At 51.0% G+C, this 22,369-nt stretch overlaps 1 protein-coding gene and 2 long non-coding RNA genes across 9 annotated transcripts in view; 1 reads left to right on the top strand and 2 right to left on the bottom strand.

Moving 5' to 3' along the window:
- Positions 1 to 1,497: 1,497 nt before the first annotated feature.
- LOC119089018 lies at positions 1,498 to 3,791 on the bottom strand. The gene is made up of 2 exons (XR_005092796.1): positions 3,494 to 3,791; positions 1,498 to 2,884 (listed from the first exon to the last, which is right to left on the bottom strand). It is a non-coding gene; the product is annotated as an uncharacterized LOC119089018 (long non-coding RNA).
- Positions 3,792 to 3,974: 183 nt separating this feature from the next.
- Clmn (calmin) overlaps positions 3,975 to 22,369 on the top strand; it is a 97,222-nt gene continuing 78,827 nt past the window's right edge. For 4 of the 7 annotated variants that reach the window (XR_005092793.1, XR_005092794.1, XM_028859397.2 and 1 more), the window contains exon 1: positions 3,976 to 4,105. Coding sequence is in view for 5 of the 7 variants with exons in the window: in XM_028859397.2 (XP_028715230.1) it covers positions 4,024 to 4,105 (82 nt within the window). In the remaining 2 variants the exon portion in view is untranslated. Of the gene's footprint in view, positions 4,106 to 22,369 lie in introns of all 7 variants that reach the window. The other 3 variants (XM_028859398.2, XM_028859396.2, XM_028859395.2) reach the window with 1 other exon arrangement.
- On the bottom strand, positions 5,738 to 6,963 carry LOC119089017. The gene is made up of 2 exons (XR_005092795.1): positions 6,733 to 6,963; positions 5,738 to 6,315 (listed from the first exon to the last, which is right to left on the bottom strand). It is a non-coding gene; the product is annotated as an uncharacterized LOC119089017 (long non-coding RNA).

Genomic DNA, 22,369 nt, shown 5'->3' with positions numbered 1-22,369 from the left:
GTCCCAAAGGCTTGGTGTTAAAGGCATGGTCCCCACCTGGTGGGCTCTGATGAGGTGATTGGATCCTGAGGGCTCTGATCTAATCCATCAACTGGTCCCTTGATGGATTTATAATCTGATGGCCTCCTTGGGAGGTGGTGGGAATTGAGAAGAGAGGCCTGATGAAGGAAGTGGGTGACCAGGGGTGTGGCCTAGAAAGACACAGCTGTCTCCACGTCCTTCCTGGCTGTCCCTCCACTCCCCAGATTCCATCATGTGAGTTGCTTCCTTCTACCACACCCTTCTGCTGCAAGGTTCTAAGGCTTTCAGCCACACAGCCAGCTGACGGTGGGTGAAACCTCCAAACCTGCGAGCCCAGACCAGTCCTTCCCATCAAGTTTCCCTCTGGTATTTTGTCACAGCACTGAAAAGCTAACATAGGACAATGGCTGTTCCCAGAGAGGGCAGCTTCCCTCCAGCGGAGCCCCCTCCCATGTCTCCCAGTGGGGCCGCACAGGAACAATGGGGTTATCTTATTCTTTTGCTTCAGGAATCCACATGCTGGTCCTGTAGACTGGGGCACACAGATGGGAACTTGCATTTGACCTTCCTGCCTGGATTCAGCAGGCCCCAGAAGCAGGGGGCAGGATGGTCACTGGGCCAGGTCCGCTGGAAATCTTTGTTATGGGCCAGGGGAGGGGGCTGGATTCAGTGCTGTCCAAAGTTCAGTCCAGCAACTCTGCAATTCTCCAAGTCCTTCCTTTGGGAGAAGTCAGTTTTAAACAACGACCAAGACTCTGGAAGAACTGGGAAACATCTAGAAAAGTCAGTGTTGGAAACTCCTGGGAAGCCAAGCCTGTAGGCAGGGTACTTTTCCTTTCCCCCAAATCTAAAAGAGTACTGTGCAGTCATGGGAGAGGCCAAATGCCCAGTTTTCCTTGTAAGTTCCTATCCTCTAGAGAGCTGGACATGCCTGAGGAAGGCATACCCCATCTTGGCACACATGCCCACTTCTCCACAGCACGTGCTTTGCCATGAGAGATATGCAAACATATCTCGATAGCCTTCTCAGAAGTTTGCTTGGGCCTGGTCATGAGGGTCAGCTGTTGGTCATACCGGTCCCCCTGCTTTCCAAGTTCCGGCCTACAATAAGGGCCATTCATTCACGCCCTGGAGACGTTCCTCTGTGCCAGGTACCGTGCTTCATGCCGGGGTGGAGAAATGAGTAGGGTTCTCTTGAGGTGAGGGTGATTAAGGGGGCATAAGCTGGTCAAGAAAAAAAGCTGGGGGTGGTTCCAAAAGGGACGAGTCAGGCAAAGGCCTGGGTGTGATCGTGTGTATCCGTCCATTTCCTGTTCCTACAACTAACAAATGGGAGAGGTTTGTTTTCTTCAGTCTTGAAGGCTTATCATGGTAGTGGCTGTGATGAGGCCCCTAATGATATCTCATTGTGGTGATGACATCATGGTGGGAATGAGTGACAGGGAGACACCTCCCACAAACCAGGAAGCCAGAGAGTTCAACTGGAGGGACTTTATTTAGTGGTGCTGGGGTTGGAATCCAGGGCCTTGTGCACAGCAGGCAAGCACTCTATCATTCAGCTGCCCGTAGCTGACTTGTTCGTTTTATAGTTCACCTGATCTGATGAGGATAGCCAGGGTCCCATGAGAATGATCTTAATCTCTTCTGAGGGGAACATTCCCATCAGGACCTATGACTTCTCACTAGGCTACACCTCTTACGGTTTCATAGCGTCTCACATCACCATACTGGGACCAGGCTTCCAGACATGAACCCAAGAGGGACAAACCACACCAGACCACCAGCACCGGGTGTGACCAGAACCTGCAGTAACTCACAGCATTAGATCAAAGTGGAGAACTATGATTGACAAGTGAGGCTATATATAGCACAAGGATGGATCGGACAGACCTTGGGTGCTCCCCCAAACCTCAGAGATCCTGAAGGAGTCCTATTCATTCAGTGACTATCCAGGTGTGGTTAGGGGCCAGTGTCACACTTCTGGCTCCCAGGCCACTTGGAGAACCACCTCACATTTCTTCCATTTTGACCCAAAAGAAACATCCGATTTACAATCTGGGCTCCATCAGCGGTGTCGGGCCCCTCCCCCTTTGTTCCCAAGAATCGTCACCACAGTTTCACGACAGACGGCTGCTCCTTGTGGATCCTGTTCGACCGCACACCGTTTCAAGTTCTTGGCCACCCGTCTCCTGACAGAGCAAAGCTGACAAGGATTTTCAGCCCAACTTCAGCCCACAACAGTTAGAGAAAGCGAATTTAAGTGTGGTGGCTTGACAGGACTAGTGTTAACGCCTGCTAACACAACCCTGGCTCTGAAGGAGGCGGCAACATGTGGGAAGTGGCCACCTGATTATGAATCGAGGCAGGCACAAGGAGGTCCTACCCGGGCCTCAGGCCGCCATGATCTCCACTGAGCCTACCTGGCTGGCTTGATGCCTGCCCCCAGGGGGTGGGGACAGGTCTCTCTCCCCTTTTGGTTCAGTTCCAAGGTCAGGCTTTAGGGACCCTTGGTGACCTCCCCTCCACACTGGCTTCTTGCTCCAAACTGACTTCCTCCTCCTCTCTGGAGTTCCCTTTGATTTGTAATCCTCATCTCCATTGGTTATTGGGTTAAACACAGATGACTTGAAGGTTTCTCATCCCCGCTTCAGGGCCCGCTTTACTCAGGAGACACAGGCCTGGGACCTCCATCTTCGCTTGCTCATTGGTGAGTTGCTGGGCTTGCAATGGTCGTGATAACAGCAGGCCTAGGTACATTTGAGTGCTCAGAAAGCTCTGCCTACTGTCTCTCTCCTGGCTTTCACCATATGAACGGCATTCTCTATTTTCTGGATGGCTTTAGATGTCCAGAAAGGGGTGGTACCTGAACAGGGAGCAAGACACTGGGACTTGGTACCTACCCCTAGGTCATCCCTCACCTTAGACAAACTCCCAGATTTTCTGCTGTCTAACCAATAAAGGAGTCCTGGCTGCAGATACACAGGCCCAGTGGAGCCCCAAACAAGATAAGATCCAGAATTCTCAGGTTTAAAGACACAGGGGCCCAGAGGGGGAACGACAAAGGACTGTTTTGTCTCAGGTATCCCAGGATGGCCTTGAACTCATCCAGGTAGCTGTGAATGACCTTGAACTTCTCCTCCTGTCTCCCCCTCCAGAGTGTTGGGATTACAGGTGTGTGCAAACCCAGGTTTATGTTGCACATGGGCTCAAACCCAAGGCTTCTGGGCACGCAAAGCAAATGGAGTACCATCTGAGCTGTGGCCCCAGCCTGTCCTTGGGGTTTCAATAAAACCCTACGTTTCTTGTGGCCAAGACTCCAAAGGTACCCGTTCCTGGGAGGGGGGTTGTTTCTCCCAACGGCTGGGCAGAACCGGAAGTGGCCTCTAATCTAAATCAAGGAAGGAGTAACTTCCACCCTCGACTCCCGCCCCTATGGAAACTCCATCTCTACACTACTTCGCCCATCACTCACTTTCCATAGTCCTCCGGGATCAGGGATGGGCAGGGAGGGCTTGGCTGCATTTAGTAGGGAGGTGATCCAGGCATAGGATGGGTTCCTATTGCAACTGGAAGGGTCTCAGAGGGGCAGGATGGGGAAGGGGCAGACATCCTGGACCAGCTCCTGGAGCACCCTGGCCTGCGTCACCAGGTCCACCGCACCCCGAGACATCACAATCTGGGGGCTGCGACCCCCGTGCCTCATCATTGTGCGTTGGCGACCAAACAATCCAACCAATACCCACCCTGAGGGTGGGGGAGGAAAAAAAAAGGACTGTCCGGAGGCCGGCTCCTCCCGCCCCGCCCCGCCCTCTTCCCTCCCGCCCGGGGCCCCCGCCCCCGCCGGGCAGTGAGCGCGCGCCGGGCGCCCCGCTCCGCCGCCCGCGCCCGCCCGCCAGCCCGTCCGCCGCGGCGGGGCCGGCCCTTCGCCCGCCCACCGGCCCCGCGCTCGCTGCCCGCTCCCGCCGCCCGCCGCCCGCCACCCCGGCCAGCCGCGCGCGCTCCATGGCTGCTCAGGAGTGGGACTGGTTCCAGCGCGAGGAGCTCATCGGCCAGATCAGCGACATCCGTGTGCAGAACCTGCAAGGTACCGCGGGCCCGGCCTCCCCTGAGGGGCCACCTCCACTAAGCGTGGGCCCCACCGCGTCCCTCGATCGCCCCGGAGCCGGGTGTCGCTGGCCTGGGCCAGGCTTACCGAGCTCAGGGGGTGGGGCGGTGCGTGGGCGTGAGTGTGTGTGTACGCGTGTGTGTGCACGCGCACGTGTGCACCCCATTCCCAGCAGGGGACCCTCACCCCCCTCCTCCCGCTCCTGGTAGTTCGGAGAAGTTTGTACGTGGACTCTCAGGGGCGGTGGCCCAGGTCAGGGCCAGGAGAAAGTGCCACTGTGTGTGTGCCGGTGTCAGACTTGGCTCGTACTTTCCAAAGTACCTATGAGGCTGGGGACCTGGAGTGAGGGGCATGGTCCTTCCCCAGGGCTCTGGGTGGTGGGGACACTGCTGTGGATCCCCGTGAACTGAGGATCAGTAGACCTTCCCACCCAGCCCACAGTCTGGGGAGGAGCTGAGACCAAAACCCTTGCCTGAGGCAGTTGACAAGCTGGAGAAACTCCTGGTGGCCCGTGTGTCAGACATGGGCTCTGTGGTTCTGTCACCTGTGAATATGAAGTATCTTTCAAAAGAATGTATTGGCTGTGGAAACTTAGCAAACACACACACACACACACACACACACACACTCACAGACGAGAGAGAGAGAGAGAGAGAGAGAGAGAGAGAGAGAGAGAGAGAGAGAGAGAGAGAGGGAGGGAGGGAGGGAGGGAGAGAGAGAGAGAGAGAGAGGGGGGGGGGAGGACCTAAAGAAACCCAAAGGTCTTTGCCCTCCAGCTCTGTGGGTAGAAGTGTGTTTCCAGCTCTCTTTCTCCTGTGGGGGCTTTGCAGAACTAGACATAAGTCCACTTCCGGCCTCTTCACCCACCTGGACCTGTGCACAGGTGCGGCTGGTTTTAGCCCCCTCCCCTACTGGCTTGGGGGTGGTGGTGTAGAGAGTTCAAGGTTGAAATTGCAAGGATCCAGCTGGGAGGTGTGGACAGAGAGGTGAGGGCGGGAGGATTGTGAGTATCCCTTTGCCAGCAGGGCAGGGAGCCCCTGCTGGGGGTGGGGAAGAGTCTAGATTAAACATTACACCTGAGAAAATGTTTCCTGGGCGCTCACGTGGCCCTCTCCAACCGAGGTTTGGCAAGGACAGTGCAGGTCTGCAGAGGTGACCTGAAAAGGAGCCAGCAGGCGCCTCAGGGAGTGGGCACTGGGGATTCTGTTCTGGACTCTCTTGCTGTCTAGCTGCTGTGATTTGTGTCACAGGAGGAGGTTTGGAGCCGCTGTGATGAAAAGAATCAGGATCTGGTCTGGGATGGGCAGCCATACCTTCTGCTGAGACATATCTGGTTGGTGCGCCTTGGGCAATCGCTAGGCATTTTAATGAGCATGTACTAGCCAAAGCCATGTGGCGCAGCTACTTCGTCTTGCAGCATCAGCTCCCAGGGTGGAGACCGGTTCTTGTAAAGGAACACACCACAAAGTCACACAGAGGGACAGGACCACACAGCATGGGGACGATTAGAGATGGGTCTGGAGGGTTTAGGTGGACTTTATAATTAGGTTGTCTCAGCTCGTCCCATGAGATTGCCACCCTACCACACTTTCAGGCAAATATCAGTTATAATTTGAACAGCGATGGACTTCGTTTATTAAGAGGCAAACTTCAGGTCATATATCTCAAATGTCATATGTATGACACATGTATAATATAGACTAATTTTAAGTGTAAGCTCAACATGCTTCTAGATGTGGGTACACGGGTAATTTCTACCTATATATTGATACCCAGATCTCTCCATGGTTGTTGCCTCATCTTCCTTCCCAGGCAGCAACCTCACCCACCTACCACCAAAGTAACCTTTATTCTGATCTTTTGTTTTTAATTCCCGAAGGTTCAATTTGCCTCTGGAACCTGTGTTGAAGTTGAATGGTGCAATGTGTCCTCTTGATCTGGCCCTTTTTGATCAACTTGGTACTAGTGAGACCCATCCGAGCCGTCTTTTCTATATAGTCCTGTTGACTACTGAGTACTATTCCACTGTGTGGGTAGATCACCATTCTTTTCTCCATTCAACTGATGAAGGACCTTCAGGTTGCTTGCAGTTCGGGGATGTTATAAACAAACGAAGCCAGCTGTGTCTTGGGGTGGACATTGGTTCTGTGCAGTTGCTGAGTGGAACTTGCCTGCTTTGCCTGGCATTGCTAAGATAAAGAAAGAATGGAGTTCAGGTCAGAAATCTATTTTCTCTTTGGTCTCTCTGTCTGTATTAGGGACCTAAGAGACATATCTCTTTTTGCTCCTGTGGTTCTTAGGCAGTCTCAACTAAAGGTTCAAGTCCAGAAGGCATCCTACATTGATCTCAGAGCATCTGCTGAGCCAGCTGGTAGATGCCAGGGGCCCAGATATGTCTGGATGAGCAGATGGGCGCTGTCTCAGGGCCTTGCTCATCTGAGCTCAGGTGGGCTGTGGGCGGAGATGGCTGGCAGAGCCTGTCACGGGGTTTGCTATGTAAGCTTGTGACTGCTCCCTGTGAAGGTGGCCATGGTGTCTTAGGGGTTCACAGTTGGAGACAGTGGGACTTTGGGGTCTGTAATCAGAGGGATGGAGGCTCCTGGTACCCATGTGCAGGCGGCTGCTACTGTCAGGTCCAGCAGACCTGATTGGAGTCTTCTGTTCCTGGCACGAGGTGGTTCTGAGGTCCGCAATGAAGGCAGCTGAGGTTAGGCCCCCGATGCTGCATTTCAGAGAACAGTTCAGGGTTAGCTGCTTCTTCCTCCCCATGTGTCCCAATGTTTATTAGGAAGCACGTTGGTTTCTGTCCTTGCATTCCACCTAGGCCTGTGAGGTTCTAGAATTCAGGCTGTGATTGTGATATGGAAAACCTTCCCTAGAGGAACACTGGGGTGGAGGGAGGCCAGATGGGGAGGGTGGAAAATCCAGCCTCCCTCAGGGGGCCTTTCCTCCATCATCAGTCACCTAGCAGATGAGGCTGTCAGATAGGAGCACACGATGGCCATCGAGGTGTTTGTCACCAAGGCTGTTTGGGGCAGCGTGGTATCCCTTGGCACGGACTGCCTGTGAAACCTTACCAGGGTCCCTGCAAGGAAGCGGGGGTGGGTCAGGCTGTTGACCTTTTCACAGAGGAGAAAATGACAGACACATGGGAGGATGTCCCATTCATTGGCCTGCTGATCCCACTTGTCCTGAGAGCCATGATGGGTGGCATAGAGGTGAGAGGTGGCCAGGTGCCTGCTCCAGGCCTTGGTTCTCCGCAGACTGTCCCCTGGAGGCCCCCAGCGTCCTGAGGACAATGTAGCTTGGTTGTCCTCTCCTCTTTACTTCAGTTGCGTGGCCCACCCTGGACAAGGGCAGTTGAGTCAGGGCTTGGGAGGGCTCCTGTTCATTAGGAGCCTGTCAGTGTTCCCCAGTCCACAGGCTTTCTGTGTTCTCTGGGCCAATGTGGACAAGGCACATCGAACCTTGTAGGACACCATCTCAGGCATCAGCACAGACAGGGCTCCGTGGTCTGATAGGGCTGTGTGGAGGTCATCTCTGTTTTGTGACCCCCTCTTGCTGTCTAGTACCTTAAAGTCTTGATGCCACCATCTATCTCCTCATTTTTTCTAGAACAGCTTGGCTTGGACATAGCTCCTAGAGGGGGCTCGGTAAGGTGGATGGGACAGACATCAGGCTGTCCCATCCCTCCTCGGAGGGACACTTGGGAGCATCACTGCCACTGCCTGGGCCCCGCTGGCTGGCCTCCCTGACGGACATCCCCGCCCTCAGTCAGAACCCCCTCAAGGTCCTGGGACTTGCAAATCTGGCTGGTATTTGAACCCAGGCGAGGCTGAGGGCAAGCATCCCATGGGTATAAGCACATGAGTAAGAGGTCGCTAACCTCATGGTGGTGGCTGAGAGGGCCCCAAGAGGGGCTTTGAATTTGGACTTTGAAGGCTGACCATAAACTTCACTTGGACTGTTTTGTCCTCTCTAGGGCATCGCTTGTGTGTTCCAGAAGGATCCCTGCTTGTCTATGATGTTGCTATCCCCATCTTTGTCACTGGCCGGGGCCCAGATGCAGGTTCTTCTGAGCTTGGTAGGGCTTCTCAATGACTTTTTTTAGGCTTTGGCCTAGCTTTGCTTCCTCTAATCCACCCACCATCCAGCCACCCCACCGTGTCCTTACTAACCGCTCCTGTGAGTTCGGGGACTAAGGCAAGAGCTTCCTGACCTGGTAGTAGCAGCGGGGACCCTGGTGTTGGCTTTTCCTGAGAAGATACGAACAAGTATCTCTTGACCCCACATGGGACACTGACGTCAGATCAAAGGAACAAGTCCATCCCAATCGAGCTTGGCGGGCCGGTGACCTAACTGGGCTCATTCACGGAAGCGGGGGTGAGCTGTTACTTGCAGGACGGTGGGTCACCCCAGCATAGCTGTATCCCGACGGAGCTGTCCTCGCACATGGGTGACAGCTCCAGAAAGCTGGAGTCCCCCCTATTCAATTGCCACTCCAGCTCCTCTTTACTTAGTGTGTCCCGAAACCATGTGTGATTGGGACTGGGACATGGGAGCATGGAGAGGGGGTGCCAGACGGGGAAGGCTGTCTTGTGAAGTGTCGTCATGATACTCTGATTAAGATGATAGTGGTCATGCTGTCCATGGAGGACTGCATCCCACAACCTGGGTAGCTACCTGGACTAGTAGTAGTATCATGGTCTATGAATGCCTGATGAGAAAAGGGCTGGGTTGGCATGGGCTGGTATTTGAGGCCGTCTGTGGTCTGCTGGGGGTGCCACACCAGCCTCCGCACCCCTAGTTCCTTCCTTCTCCCCAGAGCCTGTTCTCCGCTCTGCTCATCTTCCAGACATTCTGTGCCATGGGACCAGGCCAGAGAGGGAAGAGGCCAGGAAAGGGCCTTTCTGCTCTTCTCCCCTGGCTCTCAGTAGTTAGTACCCTGGAAGAGTCCATTAAAAAAACAAAAGACAAAAAGCAAAAAACAGGAGAAAATCAGATGTGGAGTTTTATGTCCCTAGGGAGCTGCCTTGCTAGGTCACTGGGGCTGTGTGCATGTTTCCCAGGTGTGAATCATGGTGTGGATGTTCTCTTCGGGTTCTACAGCCAGTCAGATCCCAGGCTCTGAGTCATCTCTGGTTTGCAGGTGAAAGGTCATGGTCTGGGATAGCTTTTCCTTGGGGGGTGTGTGTGTGTGTGTGTGTGTGTGTGTGTGTGTGTGTGTCGTTAGGGAAGCCACAGCCGTGCCCGGGAGGCTCATGGTCAGAGCCTAGGTTCTGATATTGTTGCTAACTTACTGTGGGATCCAGGGGGCAATCTCTTTTGCCTGCGATTTCTTAGTTTTTCTCATTGGCAAAGTTAAGAGTTGGCTCACTGGGAGCTCTGGGGTACTCCTGGAAGGTAGTGTCCAGAGGGGCCGGGCCTAGGCATTGTTTATCTGCCTGAAGCCATTTGCGTTCTAGCCCTGGGCACAAGGGGCGTGGGCTGCCCACGTGGGGCTCTGGGCTCCGCTGGGCTCTGCTGGCTGCAGTCCTGGATTCCTTCACATTCAAGTGCCAGAGACTCATTCCACCCCCCCACCTCCAAGCGGGGACCATGCAGGAAAGACTGCAGGTCACGGGCTTTCTACAGAAAAGTCACTCAGGAGTAAATGGTGGGCATGCTTGGTTTGGTTTGCCCCCCACTGATGGCCAGGAGGTCTAGTGGCCAGCCCACGATTTAAGCAAACAGAGGCTCCTGTCCACATGTGTGTACCCAGGAGCAAGAGGGTTCAGGGGCCAGGTGAACTAGAAACCCATCTTGAAAATGGGGTGTGTATAGGCAGAGGCAAGCCCTCCATCGGGAAGTTGGCAACTGACCTCTGAGGTGGGTTGGACACAGGAAGGTGGCAGCCACTCGATGGGCCTAACCTCCCTCAGAGCAGCCAAGCTGCCCTGGCACCATAGCCTCCTGGGCAAGGCAGAACATGGGACTAGATTAGCCATTTTAGGGAAGTGCCTCTTCCCCAAGCAGCCTGGCTTTTATGAAGTGCCCTTCTGGCCTGCAGAACACTGTGGCATTTCATATTTTATTGGAACAGAAGAGCCCTGGGCAAAATCCTGCCCAACAGGTCATAGGTTACGCCTACCCTGTGTCTGAAGGGAAGGAGAAAAATAAAGCGATTGTCTTTATGGTGGCTGAGCCATTAAAAGTAAACTCCCGTTCCCATAGAAACCTCCTTTCACTTCTCTTGGTGTCTTAAAAAAAAAAAAAAAAAAACTGGTAGATTATGTCTGTCATAGAAGGAAGCAGAAGCCGCCTTTGGAGAGTCTGACAGTTTTTCCTCCCTGTTGGTATGTTTGCTTCTCTCTGATTAATTTTCTCCTAGCTAAGTAGGCATTCCAAGACTTCAGCCATAGGCAACATTTGGCCTGCTGCTTGTTTTATCAATAAAGTTTTATTGCATGTAGCTACACTCTTTCATTTCAATAGTACCCATGACTGAGTAGGGAAGATGAAGGTACCCAGAAGGCCAAACATATTTACATATATTCAGGTAAAAGAATAAAGTTGAGGAATGGAGAAACAGTGAAATTCAAGAGGAAAGGTGTGTGCATGAGGGGCAGTGGGGAAGAGTGAAATCTATGTGTTAAGTATATACAATTTAGGTGCCAGTCATGACCATTGTTAGATAAATGTTTTTGCCAAGACATTTTACTCCATCCTAGACATGACCCACCAAGTTGTCCTAGGCCTCATATCTGAAGTACGTGCTAGCCACACGTGCCTTCTTCTCACTGCTACACATCAGATTTTGTCTAGAAGTAGTTCTGGGTGAGGCCTTGATGTCATGCTAACACCTATGGAATATGGGGTCACCTTTCTTCCAAAGCAAGATGTACATTCAGGGATCCAGGGCAGCAGATCCTGTGTGTGAGGTATCTAGCCTTCCTGGGGAGACAAAAGTAGTGAGCTTATGTCCAGCATTGGCATGAGTTGAAGACTTCCTGTCAGTACCATGGCAACTTGGAGAACTTCCTGTAGGATAGTGGGGACTTTTTTCTTTTTCTTTTTCTTTCTTTCTTTCTTTCTTTCTTTCTTTCTTTCTTTCTCTTCTCTCTCTCTCTCTCTCTCTCTCTCTCTCTCTCTCTCTCTCTCTCTCTCTCTCTCTCTCTCTTCTTTTTTTGAGCCAAACTCACAGCATGTGACAGGGGGAGTCACTTATAGGGACATGTTATAGAGTGCTTCCTCCAAGCTTAACAACTGTCATCTTCATCAGAATGGCTGTGACTAGTCGCAGGAGACCCCAAGACAGGCTGTTGACATTCCCTTGTAGAAGGCTGACATTCCAAATGCTCCATCTTGCAGCTTTGGGGTCACTCACGCTCCTGTGAGCAACCACTCACTCATGCCTATAAGTAAGTCCATCAAGTCATTGACTCCCCAAATCAGACTTTGTTGGGGTCATCCTTTGGTTTGTTCTTGGGACTTCACAAGGAGAGGGTAGACATTTGTTTACATCTGCCCCAGGGAAGGAGTTCTCCCAACAAGATGCACATGGAGTGCTTACTGTAGGTAAAGCTGCCGTCCGTTCTTACCACAGGGCTGACGGCATGGCTGGTGCACGGTTCTGTGCCCACTGTAAAATGGGTTCTCACACGGGAAGCAGGTCCAGAACTGTGTTTCAAAGGCAGAGAGCTGGGCAGTGGACCCAGAGGAACCCATGCACTTGATATTCCACTTGTGTTTGCACGCCGCAACTTGATGCTTCTTAGAGATGATTTTACCCAGAGTGCTTGAGGATGAGGAGACGCTGAGGAGGGCTTCAGAAGCCCTGGTCAAAAGCTGCTTCAGCTCCTGCAGAGCTTTGGAGGAATTTGATAGAGGCCCAGTGACATCACACCCAACTCCTGCTTTCCTCTTTTGGGGGGTGGGTGAGGGAGGGGAGAGGTTCTCATGCAGCTGGAGCCTTTGCCGCTTTATATTCCTCTCTCTTTTTAGACTATTTTTAATCCTCTACACCATGACATACTTCAAAGGCAGAGCTCCGAGCACTCTGGTTAGGATCTGGGGCAGCAGGTAGAGAGGCGCTCAGAGGCAACCTTCTGGTTTGATAGGGGGAAGAAACTGAATTTAGGTGACATTATCCACTTCGTCACCTAGGTTAGGCCAGTCCTGGCCCTAGAGTCACACCTACTTGGGCCACACCGGCTTCTCTGCCACTGTGTACCCTGTATGACCCGTGGTTTGCTGCCCTCAGGGCCCCCAGGCCAGATTCAGTCCTGCAACCTTACTCTCTGGACATGTCTGTCCTCTACCAGACACTCTTGTCCCCAGGGAAAAGCTCCTTCCCTGGATAAAATGGACTTCAGTGTTTGGGTGTCCACTCTTTTCCAGAGTGAAATACCAAATCTGTAGAAAAACTGTTGTAACTGGAAGTCACCATGTTGGACGAAGACCATCTGACTTAGAAAAGTGAACACTGAATGTTTTTTCTCATCTGTGGAATCTATATTTTATAATATGTTCTCTCTCTCTCTCTCTCTCTCTCTCTCTCTCTCTCTCTCTCTCTCACACACACACACACACACACACACACACACACACACACTATGGAAGTAGGAGGGAGACTTTTTTGGGAAGAAGACGATAACCAGCAGGATGGAGAAGAGCGAGGACAAGAGAGGGTATATAATAGGGATGGATATGATCCAAGTACCTGATAGACATGTATAGAAATAAAATGTAACCCATCTTTTTTAAAAAATGCAATTAATATACACTAACTTAAAAAGTTCCAGTTTAGATATGTAAATTATGAGGGACTTCCATTCCCAGAAAATGGCATCTTGATCTGGTCTTGTGTGGAAACCTATCTGAATGGCCACATGAGTATTCCCAAGGTTACCTCCCATCTCCACACCTCCTCCCTTCCTGGAAAGAGCACGTGATCAGCTATATGGCCTTGTTGCTCTGATCCTACTGTCATCTCCATGGAGAGTTTATGGTCCTGGTCGTGATCATTGTTAGGCACTCTTTGCTTTTGTCTCTATACTGTTTGCTAGAGCAGGGATGATGTCTGTGGAGATGACAGGATCCCAGAAAAGCTCCATGTTTTGGGTGAGCTGTTTTGTTGTCAGGGTGACCTAGGAACTGTCTAACCAGAGTTCCAGAAGACAGCTTGGGGCTCTGTTGTAATATGTTTGATGTTCCATGCAGGTTGTGTGTGGGGCGGTGTCCTAATTAGCTTTGTCAACTTGACATAGCCGAGGGTCATCTGAGAGGAAAGCTTCCATGGAGGAATTGCATAGATCAGAGTGGCCAGTGGGCAAGTCTCTGGGGAATTATCTTAACCCTGTAATTGACGTTGGAGGGCTCAGCCCACTGTGGGCAGCACCATCCCTAGGCAAGGTGGTCCTGGGCAGTGTAAGAAAGCTCGGTAAGCATGAGCTGGGGTGAGTGAGCTAGCAGCATTCCTCCATGATTTTTGCTTCAAATTTCTGTCTGGCTTCCCGCCTTTCCTTAATGATGGACTATGACCTGGAAATATAAGCCAAAGCAACACTTTTCTTTCTCTCTCTTTCTTTCTTTCTTTCTTTCTTTCTTTCTTTCTTTCTTTCTTTCTTTCTTTCTTTCTTTCTTTCTTTCTTTCTTTCTTTCTTTCTTTCTTCTTTCTCTCTCTCTCCCTCCCTCCCTCCCTCCCTTCTTTCTTTGTCGTTGTGGTTTTTTGAGACAGAAGTTTCTCTGTGTAGCTTTGTGCCTGTCCTAGAACTCACTCTGTAGCCTAGGTTGACCTCGAACTCAGAGATCTGCCTGTCTCTGCCTCCCCAGTGCTAGAATTAAAGGCATGCGCCACCACCGACCGGCAAAGCAACACTTTTCTCTCCCCAGTTACTTTGACTCATGGCATTTGTCACAGCAACAGAATGAAATCAGAACTAGTGGTTTTATTCGTTTCAGTGAGTTGCTCTGTGAAAAAAGGGGATTTGGGGAGCGACCATCACTGCAGGATGCTGTGCTCTGTGGTGGTGCTGCCTATCTGTACCTGAAATTGAGGCCCAGCAAGACCATGAGTGTTGGCTGCTGGGCTCTTGAATGCTGGAATCTGGAATCTGAGTGAAGTCTGAAAAGATGAAGTTAGAACAGAGGCTCTAAGAGGAGGCAGGGACTGGGAGTTGGGAGGAAGCGTGGAGACCCGGCCAGGTATCAAGGGCCAGCTGATTGAATGGCAAATGATACTGGGCAAGAAGTCACCGCCTCAGGCAGGCTTGTCACCTGGCTCTTGGGAATCCAACAATGCTCATTGTCACTTAGGCAATGGTAACTCTAACTTTAAAGATGAAGGCCAAGTTCTCGGTCCATAGTTCCTGACTGGTGATCCCAGGGGGCAGCTGAGAAGTATGGGGACAGGGCTCCCTGTAAAAGAAGTTGAAGAGTATGATTCCTGTAACTGGAATGATGGCGTGATTAGAGGTGGCCATGGGAACTGCCCTTCACTCTTTATCCTGGGTTGTGTGACGGTGATGACAGATTATAAAGCTGTCAGTGTCTCTGTTTATGTTACATCATTTCATTCTGACGTCACCCTCTGAGGTTGGTGGTATGCCTGCACTGTACGGACACATACACTGAGGCCCAGTGTTTTAGACAGGGAAAGCCTGTCTAATCTGCACTGGATTCTGATCTGAAACAAACCCACACACTTTCCAAATCAAAGCAGAGGGCCTTGGGCTGTTGCCCTGGTGATGTTCTCACACGGGTTCGCAGGAGCATATGTCCCATGAGCTGCCTGCCACACTGTGTAGGATGAATGGGCTAGGAAGTGGAGAAGAGCGGAGGGGATCAGATCAGGGTCACAGCTGAGATGGTCAGGTCGGTACTGCGGCCCTTGGATCCATCCCACTGAAAGGGGGAATCTAGACCCTGGGCTCTGGCAGACCTGAGTATGAGCCTATTGATGCTTGGCGAAGGGATAATATCCAGTTTTGCCTATTTGAACATCATGGTCTTCTTCGTCTTCACCCCTCTTCCTCTCAGATTATTGTTTTCCTGCAGCTTCCTTCGATCTTTTTTTTTATGACTTTCTATCTCACTGTATCCTGATCAACCTTGATTTTCATCGCATTCTTCATTTTTACTTGATTTAAGAATGTAAGGATCCGCTTCCCTTTCTCTTGACTTCAACACCACCCTATTCCTATCTATTCCACACTATTTGGGGTATCTTTGTTACATAGGTTGTGTCAAGCTTATCGTTGAAGTGTGCCCCTGTTCTGTTCTGTTTTGTTTTTTTTTTTTTTTTTTTTTTTTTTTTTTTTTTTTTTCTTTTTTTTTTACCAGGTGTTTTCTTAGTGATTTTCAGTTTGTCTCAGTACTCTAGTTGATTTTTACACTCTGCTGTCATTTCAGTGATCCCTCTTCGTTCATTTTCTTTTTTTTTTTGGAATTTGGTATGTTTTTTTTTTTTTTTTTTTTTTTCTTATTTTTAGTGAGCTCATGTTCAAGATTGCAGTCTTTCGGGCACTGAAGCTCTAGGGCTGCCGCCAGGAGGTGTGAAGCCATGTGTGAACACGTGGACAAGCTATTATCTCTCTCTGGAAGCTTTCTGGGTCTTCTCTGTCCCCAGTGCCCTGAGTCTTAAGGGCCTCACCTTGATGCTGGCTTCATTTTGTCTATTACCTTGAATATTTACTGAATCCTTCCCATCTGAGACGGTCTTTCAGTTCTGGAACATTCTCTCTGATTACACTATTATGATGTCTGTTCTTTGATTTTCATTGACCTTCCAGAACTCTATTTAGATAGCAGCCCAGAGAGCCTTTCATCTTTAATTTTCTTATCTTTCTATTTAATATCCCTTTGCTTCTTGCTCTGTATTCCGGGAGATTTCATCCACTTCTAATTCTGTATTTTATCTATGGCATTTTTAATTTGCAGGAACTATTGTAGAGTTGAAGCCTGCTCTCCCATACTAGGGGTTGGTGCTGCCAAGGATGGTGGGAGACCTCAAGAGGCAGCCCACTTGGTGGGCTGGAACCCCAGCTCTGGTGGTTTGGAGGAAGTTCTTCAGATGGTGTCTTTGTTCTCCAGATACTTCGTATGAAGTGGGAAGCCTGGTGCCAACATACGCACCTGCCTCCAGAGCCATGGTGACTGTGGAGTCCTGGAGGCAAAGGGCCTGCAGGCATGTTCCACCTGTGGCCCAAAGGCCACATGCACCCCAGAGTCTGCCTAGCTATGAAAGTGGCACAACAATCATAAACATAAGTCATTATGAGAGTTATTTATTTTGGTAACCTGACTACACGGTTCTTGAATATGAACTTTGTAGATAGCAATGTTGCATTGCTATATCGAGAGCCATGGCAGCTGGCCGGAACCTTGGCAAGCGAGTGCTCTGGTCTCCCTCACTCTGGAGACTCAACTTCTGGCAATGTCTATAATGCCTATTGGTCGTGTTCCATTTTGATGGGTTTGCAGGCTGCTGCTGAATATGGGTTACCAGCGGGAACTGCCGGCATTGCCGGGAGTGTGTTGGCCACTTTTCATGGCTGTTTCCTCAGCCACACTCTAGTTCACCTGTGGCTGGTGTCCCAAGGCCTGGGAGTCAGGGACTGAGTCAGGGACTGATTGCAGCTGCAGAAGCTGAGCACTTGGGTCCTCCCTTCCCAAGGCTTCACTCACCCACCAATGGGCTGCAAGCCCCGCCCAGCTTGGCAGGCAAAGTTTTGATTGGACAGTAGCATAGGCTGGTTGCTGCTTTAACAGGGAGCCTGGGCGCACTGGGGTCTGAAAGCATGCTGCCAGTGGAACCTTGTCTTAGTTCTACGTTATTGGGTGTTGACACCCTGCACACTTTTATAAATCTGCCCCAGCCCGAAGCCATAAGCTTTCAGGCGCCAAGCTTTTTTTTTAAAGCAATCTTTGCTTCTGGTGAGATGATAGCTTAACTGCCTGGCCGTCACCAGATGCTGCCAGGCTGACCTTAACTCGTTTGCTGGATGCTTGAGGGGTTCGGGCCAGCTGCAAGGAGGAGAGCCGTGGGAGCAACCTTTGGAGGTTCCAGGAAAGAACAAATCGATGTGTGGTCCTTCAGTACTGCTCGGATGAGACCTTTCATTTTGCAGGGTTGCTCAAGGGGGTAGGGGTGGGGGGCGGGAATCAAAACAAACCCAGCAATAACAGAACAAGCCACGAAGGCCAGCCTGTGCCTGCCGAGTGGGAAGAGTAGGGCTTGGAGACAGCCCAGGGTCTGAGTTTCCTTCCTGTGGTAGCTGCACAGTTTTAGCCAAAGTACCTGCCCTTGTAGTGGGCTGGTCTCGTCTGTCTGTGGTGTGTGATATTAGCAGCTTGGTGTCCACCTGGGGCTGTGAGGGGATGCAGTGAAGTCACTAGACCTTTGAGTCAACATTTGTTCCTTGATTTAAAATAAACTTCGCGTGGCGGTGGGAGCTGGGGAGAAGCTTAGTTGGCAAGATCCTTACAAAGGGCCTGAGTTCGGTCCCCAGAAACCACACTTTAAAAACGAAAAGCCTGGAAAAAAACATGTTTGTTATTATGGAAAAGCATGCTTGTTTTTGATGTATAAATAAAGATGGCTGGAGCTAAAACAAACAAACAAACAAACAAAAAACAAAACAAAAAAAAAACCAAAAAACGAAAAGCCGAGTGTGGTCCAGCATGCCTGTAATCCCAGCATTGGAGAGGCAGAGACTGTTGGATCTATAGGGCTCGTTGGCTTGCTAACTGAGCCTAGTTGCCCAGCTCCGGGGCAGTGAGAGATCCTATCTGTCTGTCTGTCGAGCCATTTGAGGAACACCTGAGATTGGCTTTGCCTACACACACACACACACACACACACACACACACACACACACGCACCAACACACACTCACACACATGCATACATTCATGCATGCACATACTCGCCTGCACCCATATGAACATGTCCACACGTCCACACACATCGATCCATATGCATGCAAAAATAAAGGGGTGTTTCTTCCTTTCTTTCGGTGTTGTGGCCAGTGTTTTCACGGGAGCTCAGCTGGATGAGGCGAGTGACTGACTCACTTAGGCAGTGTTTGTTTGAGGTTTGTGCTGCATCACCTCAGATTCGGGCCACGTGGTGGAATGTTGACAAGCACCAAGTGTGTCATTGAGGCCTAAGTCATCTGTGGGTGGAAGTGATCCTGGGGCTGAAGGCTGGGGAAGGTGCCCTGTGACAGGCCCCTATGTCAGGTGGGCAGGGCAGAGGTGGCTGCCTGGTGAATGAAGGGCTGTGGGATGGTCAGATGTGAGCATAGGAGAGTGCTCCCGAGAGCAGGAGGTGGCCAGGTGGCCAGCTCGGGACAAAGAGAACGCGGGAATGCGCTTGTAGAGCTTATGAGTAAAGCTGTGGACTTCTGGCCTCTGTCTCTCCTGCAGCCATTTGCCTGACCGGAGGCCAGCATTCCTTCATATACAAGTACTGATGGGGGTGTCCTGGCTCCAGAACAGAGAGGGCTTCCGAGAGGGACATTCAGGAGGTTTAGTGTCCTTAACCGAGTCTACAAAACAGCAGTCGTATTGCCATCAGAATCCCCCTTGAGCATCCCAGCAGAAAACGGGACCACCCACTTGAGAGTTCACATGAAGGGGAGTTACATCCTTGTGCCCCTCATTCAAAAGGCTCTTTGATGTGACGGTCCAGCTTTGAGGTCCCTGGTAAGTCAACAGATGATGTCACAGCTGCTATGAATCGTGTCCATTATAACCCAGTGCTCTCCAAGATAGGGACATGATAATGATGACCCGTTGGATGACACCATGGAAAATGACTTAATGCATCAGGTGCGCGTGCTGCAATTTTTATTTGTTTTTCAAAACACAGACTGTTTTTCAGTCATCCCGGCCAGAGTCCTTCTGGTACTTGAGTTGACTATTTATTAGAACACACATGTTGGTCAAGTCACAGCACTCTCAGGGGCCATAGAGGAGGGTAGAAAAGGACCTGACCCTTCTGAGATATGCAACAGCAGTGGCAGCCATAGTCATGACTGTAGGGTCCTGAACTTCTTACTGTTGAAATGGGAAGAGTGGATGGAAGTTGCTAGAAGGAAGGGAATCTGCTTCTCTGTGGCTAAAGCTGGTGGCAGTGAGGCTCATGGACCAGACCTTAAGGCTGCCTTGGGAGTGTAGTTGTGGGGTCCTGTCTCACCATGCCCCAGAAGTCGAGGCAGAGGCACTGGACTTCCACCTATCAAAGCAATGGCCCCGGGTTCTGGCCATTATCTGTGCACTCAAAGGTCTGGGATCCACTTCCTTCCAAGTAGCCTCTGCTAGGAGAAGCCTTCCTAGCCATGGACACACAGAACACAGAATAGTCCAGATGTGTTCCTATAGAACTGGGATAACTTAGTGTTTTGGGGTTCAGAGAGTACTCCAAAGGTCATGTCCTCTTCCCAATGCCCATCTCCTTCATTCTAGGCAGATCTGTCCCCTAGATGGGAAGGCATATCTTCCAGGGACCAGGTTACGGATGACTGCCACGATGGAGAAAGTGAAGTTGACGTTGATGGCACATTTGCCACCACATGGCTGTTGGCATCACTGAGCATCTGTGTGACAGGAACACCGTGGGGAGTTTTATATTTGATTCTCCAGTAACTATCTGAGCATGGGAGTCACCTCTGGTTTTCATAAGGGAAATGGAGGCTCTATGAATTCTGGTTCAAGGTTCATGGCATCATGGACTGACTCATGGCAGGCTCCCAATCTGACTGTAGGAGCACCTCAGAAACCTGTACTTTCTCCGCGAAGCCCCACCTGTCCCCCGCTGAGACTGGGTTTGGGCCTGTGAGTGGCAAGCTGTTGGCATTGACTTGAAGTTCCTGTCTGGACCTCAGCTTCTCCAGTGTACTCTGGTGGGTCAGAGCTGCACTGCCCACATAGGGGCACCATCATGGTGTGGTTATGGGCCCCGCAGGACTAGGCTAGGCAGGACTGTCAGGCCTGAGCACCGAGGGGGCGGGGCTGTGTTCCTGGTTTCCGATCCCTCCTGTAAGATGGAACAGTGTCGCACTGAATCCGTGCTCCTGTCACTTGAACTCTCTGGAGTGCTTGTCCTCACTGGTCGTACCCTTTGCTTTCCTCACGGCTATGACGGCATACCTGAGAAAATCCGCGGAGGAAGGGAGGTCTGTTTTTGGCTCACGGTTTGGGGGTACAGTCCATCACAGTAGGAAAGGTGTGGTAGCAGAAGCAGGAGGCAGCGGATCACGTGGCATCCCTAGCCAGGAAGCAGAGAGAAATGATCCCTTTCTTTTTAATCAGCCCAAGACCAAAGCCATGGAGTGGCATTGCCTGCATTCATGGTGGGTCTTCCACCTTAACCCATTCTGGACGCTCTTCATGGACATGCCAGAGGCTTGGCTCCTAGATCTGGGTCCTGGCAAGTTGGCAATATTAACCATCACACTAATGACTGAAATGGCTGGTGTGTTGTCCAGTTTAGGAAGCGCATCAAGAAAGGTGCCCATGCCATGCAGTTTCCTGCCCGGGTATCTTTCGTGTGGAGAGCCAGCTGGGATTGCAGAGGACACTGGGCCAAGGTGCTCCTGTCTCTCTGCCTCCTTGCCTGAGGTACGGTACCCCGAAGGCCCTCCTGAGTTACTCCCCTGATCATCCCTGATGCTGTCCCGTCTGACCTCTAATGCCACCAGAGGAGAGACATTTTCCTGCTCTGGCATCAACTGCCACTCTTGATGGAGCGTGACTCTGTCTATAAACTTGGTGGATGCTGCCCTTCCTACACAGAGACATTGTGAAAGGGTACACATGCAGTCCCCACACTTGGGGGCAGGTCCTCACAGCTTCACCCCTGTCCAGCGTTCTCTGGCTGACATTTGTCACCCTCATGACACAAAGCATTTCTCTGTGTGTGTGTGGTGTATAGGTGTGTACGTGTTCATGTGTATGTGCGTGCATGCGTGTGTGTGTGGGGGGGGCAGAGGTTGATGTCTTCCCCAATTATTCTCCACCTTATTTTTTGAGGCAGAGTCTCTCCCTGTGACATGGAGTTCACTGATTCATCTAGGCCGACTGCCCGGAAAGCTCCAGAGATCCACCTGTTTCTGTCTCCTAGCACTCAGATTAGAGGTGTAGACTCCCACACCCTGCTTTATACGTGGGTTTTAGGCATCTGAACTCAGGTCCTCATGCCTTTTACAGGAGCACTTTGACTGGGCTATCTTCCTAGCCCTAGCATATATGTTTGGCGTCATTCCCAAAGTCATACTATTTCTTTAACCAAATCCATAGAGGATAATGTGCTCCTGAGTCAAATGAGCCGCACCCCTCCATCAATGGTCCAGCTGCCAAAGTCAGGTGGGTGCTGCCAGCCGACCTAATCTGGAGGCGGGGTGTATGTACGTGTAGGTCTAGATTTGACTACCCAGCTGCCACAAGGAAATCTTGGCGGTTATGCAAAGGGTTTGAGAACTCTAGACTTTTACCTTGGTGGCCATAGATCCCCTCCACCTGTCTGTGGGTCAGCCAGTGGAGCCAGCCAGGGCTTGAACATAAGGCTAAAGAGTTAAAAGGTTGTCTGAAGGGTTCACCGGAGTGGGGCTGCCTGGTGATCGGGGTGTGAGGGGATGGACAGAGGGAAGGGACAGTGCTGTCCTGTCTTAAATCGAAGTCTTTACTCATGACCAGCCACACATGGAAGCCAGCTCTGGTTTGAGGGCTGGTCCCTGGGTCTCCCCAGGCACCTACATCCCTGGGCCTGCTGGAGAGCTGCACCAGCCCGAGACAGCACGTGGTAGGTGTAGAGCTGTGCAGCGTGCAGGGGAGTTACCTATTTTGTTCATCTATACATGTGTATACCATGGCTCTTGTTTTTACGTGGCTATCAGGCTACGTAGCCACTTTCCTGGGCCACCAGCCTTGTCTTCTCCTGTTCCTATTCCATCATCCCATCTGCTCTTTCTCACAGACCTGCTAATCATGGGATCTCACAGGTACCCATTGCTGCACTGTATAAGATTGCCATCCGCCTTGTCTGGTGTCTTCTTAGACATATGTATGTAGTAGAAGTTTCTCACAGGGACAGCCAGCTTGCAAATAATGACACGGAGACTTATTATTAATTATGAAAGCTCAGCCTTAGCATAGCCTTGTCCCACTAGCTCTTATAACTTAAATTAACTTTTATTAATCCACATTTTACCATGTGGCTTTTTACCTTTCTTTCATTCTGTGTATCTGACTCCCTGTGTC

The sequence above is a fragment of the Peromyscus leucopus genome, chromosome 14, assembly GCF_004664715.2.
Source record: "Peromyscus leucopus breed LL Stock chromosome 14, UCI_PerLeu_2.1, whole genome shotgun sequence".
NCBI classification, from domain to species: Eukaryota; Metazoa; Chordata; class Mammalia; order Rodentia; family Cricetidae; genus Peromyscus; species Peromyscus leucopus.
Note: the sequence above shows the minus strand (reverse complement) of the source record. Positions and strands in the feature narration are given on the sequence as shown.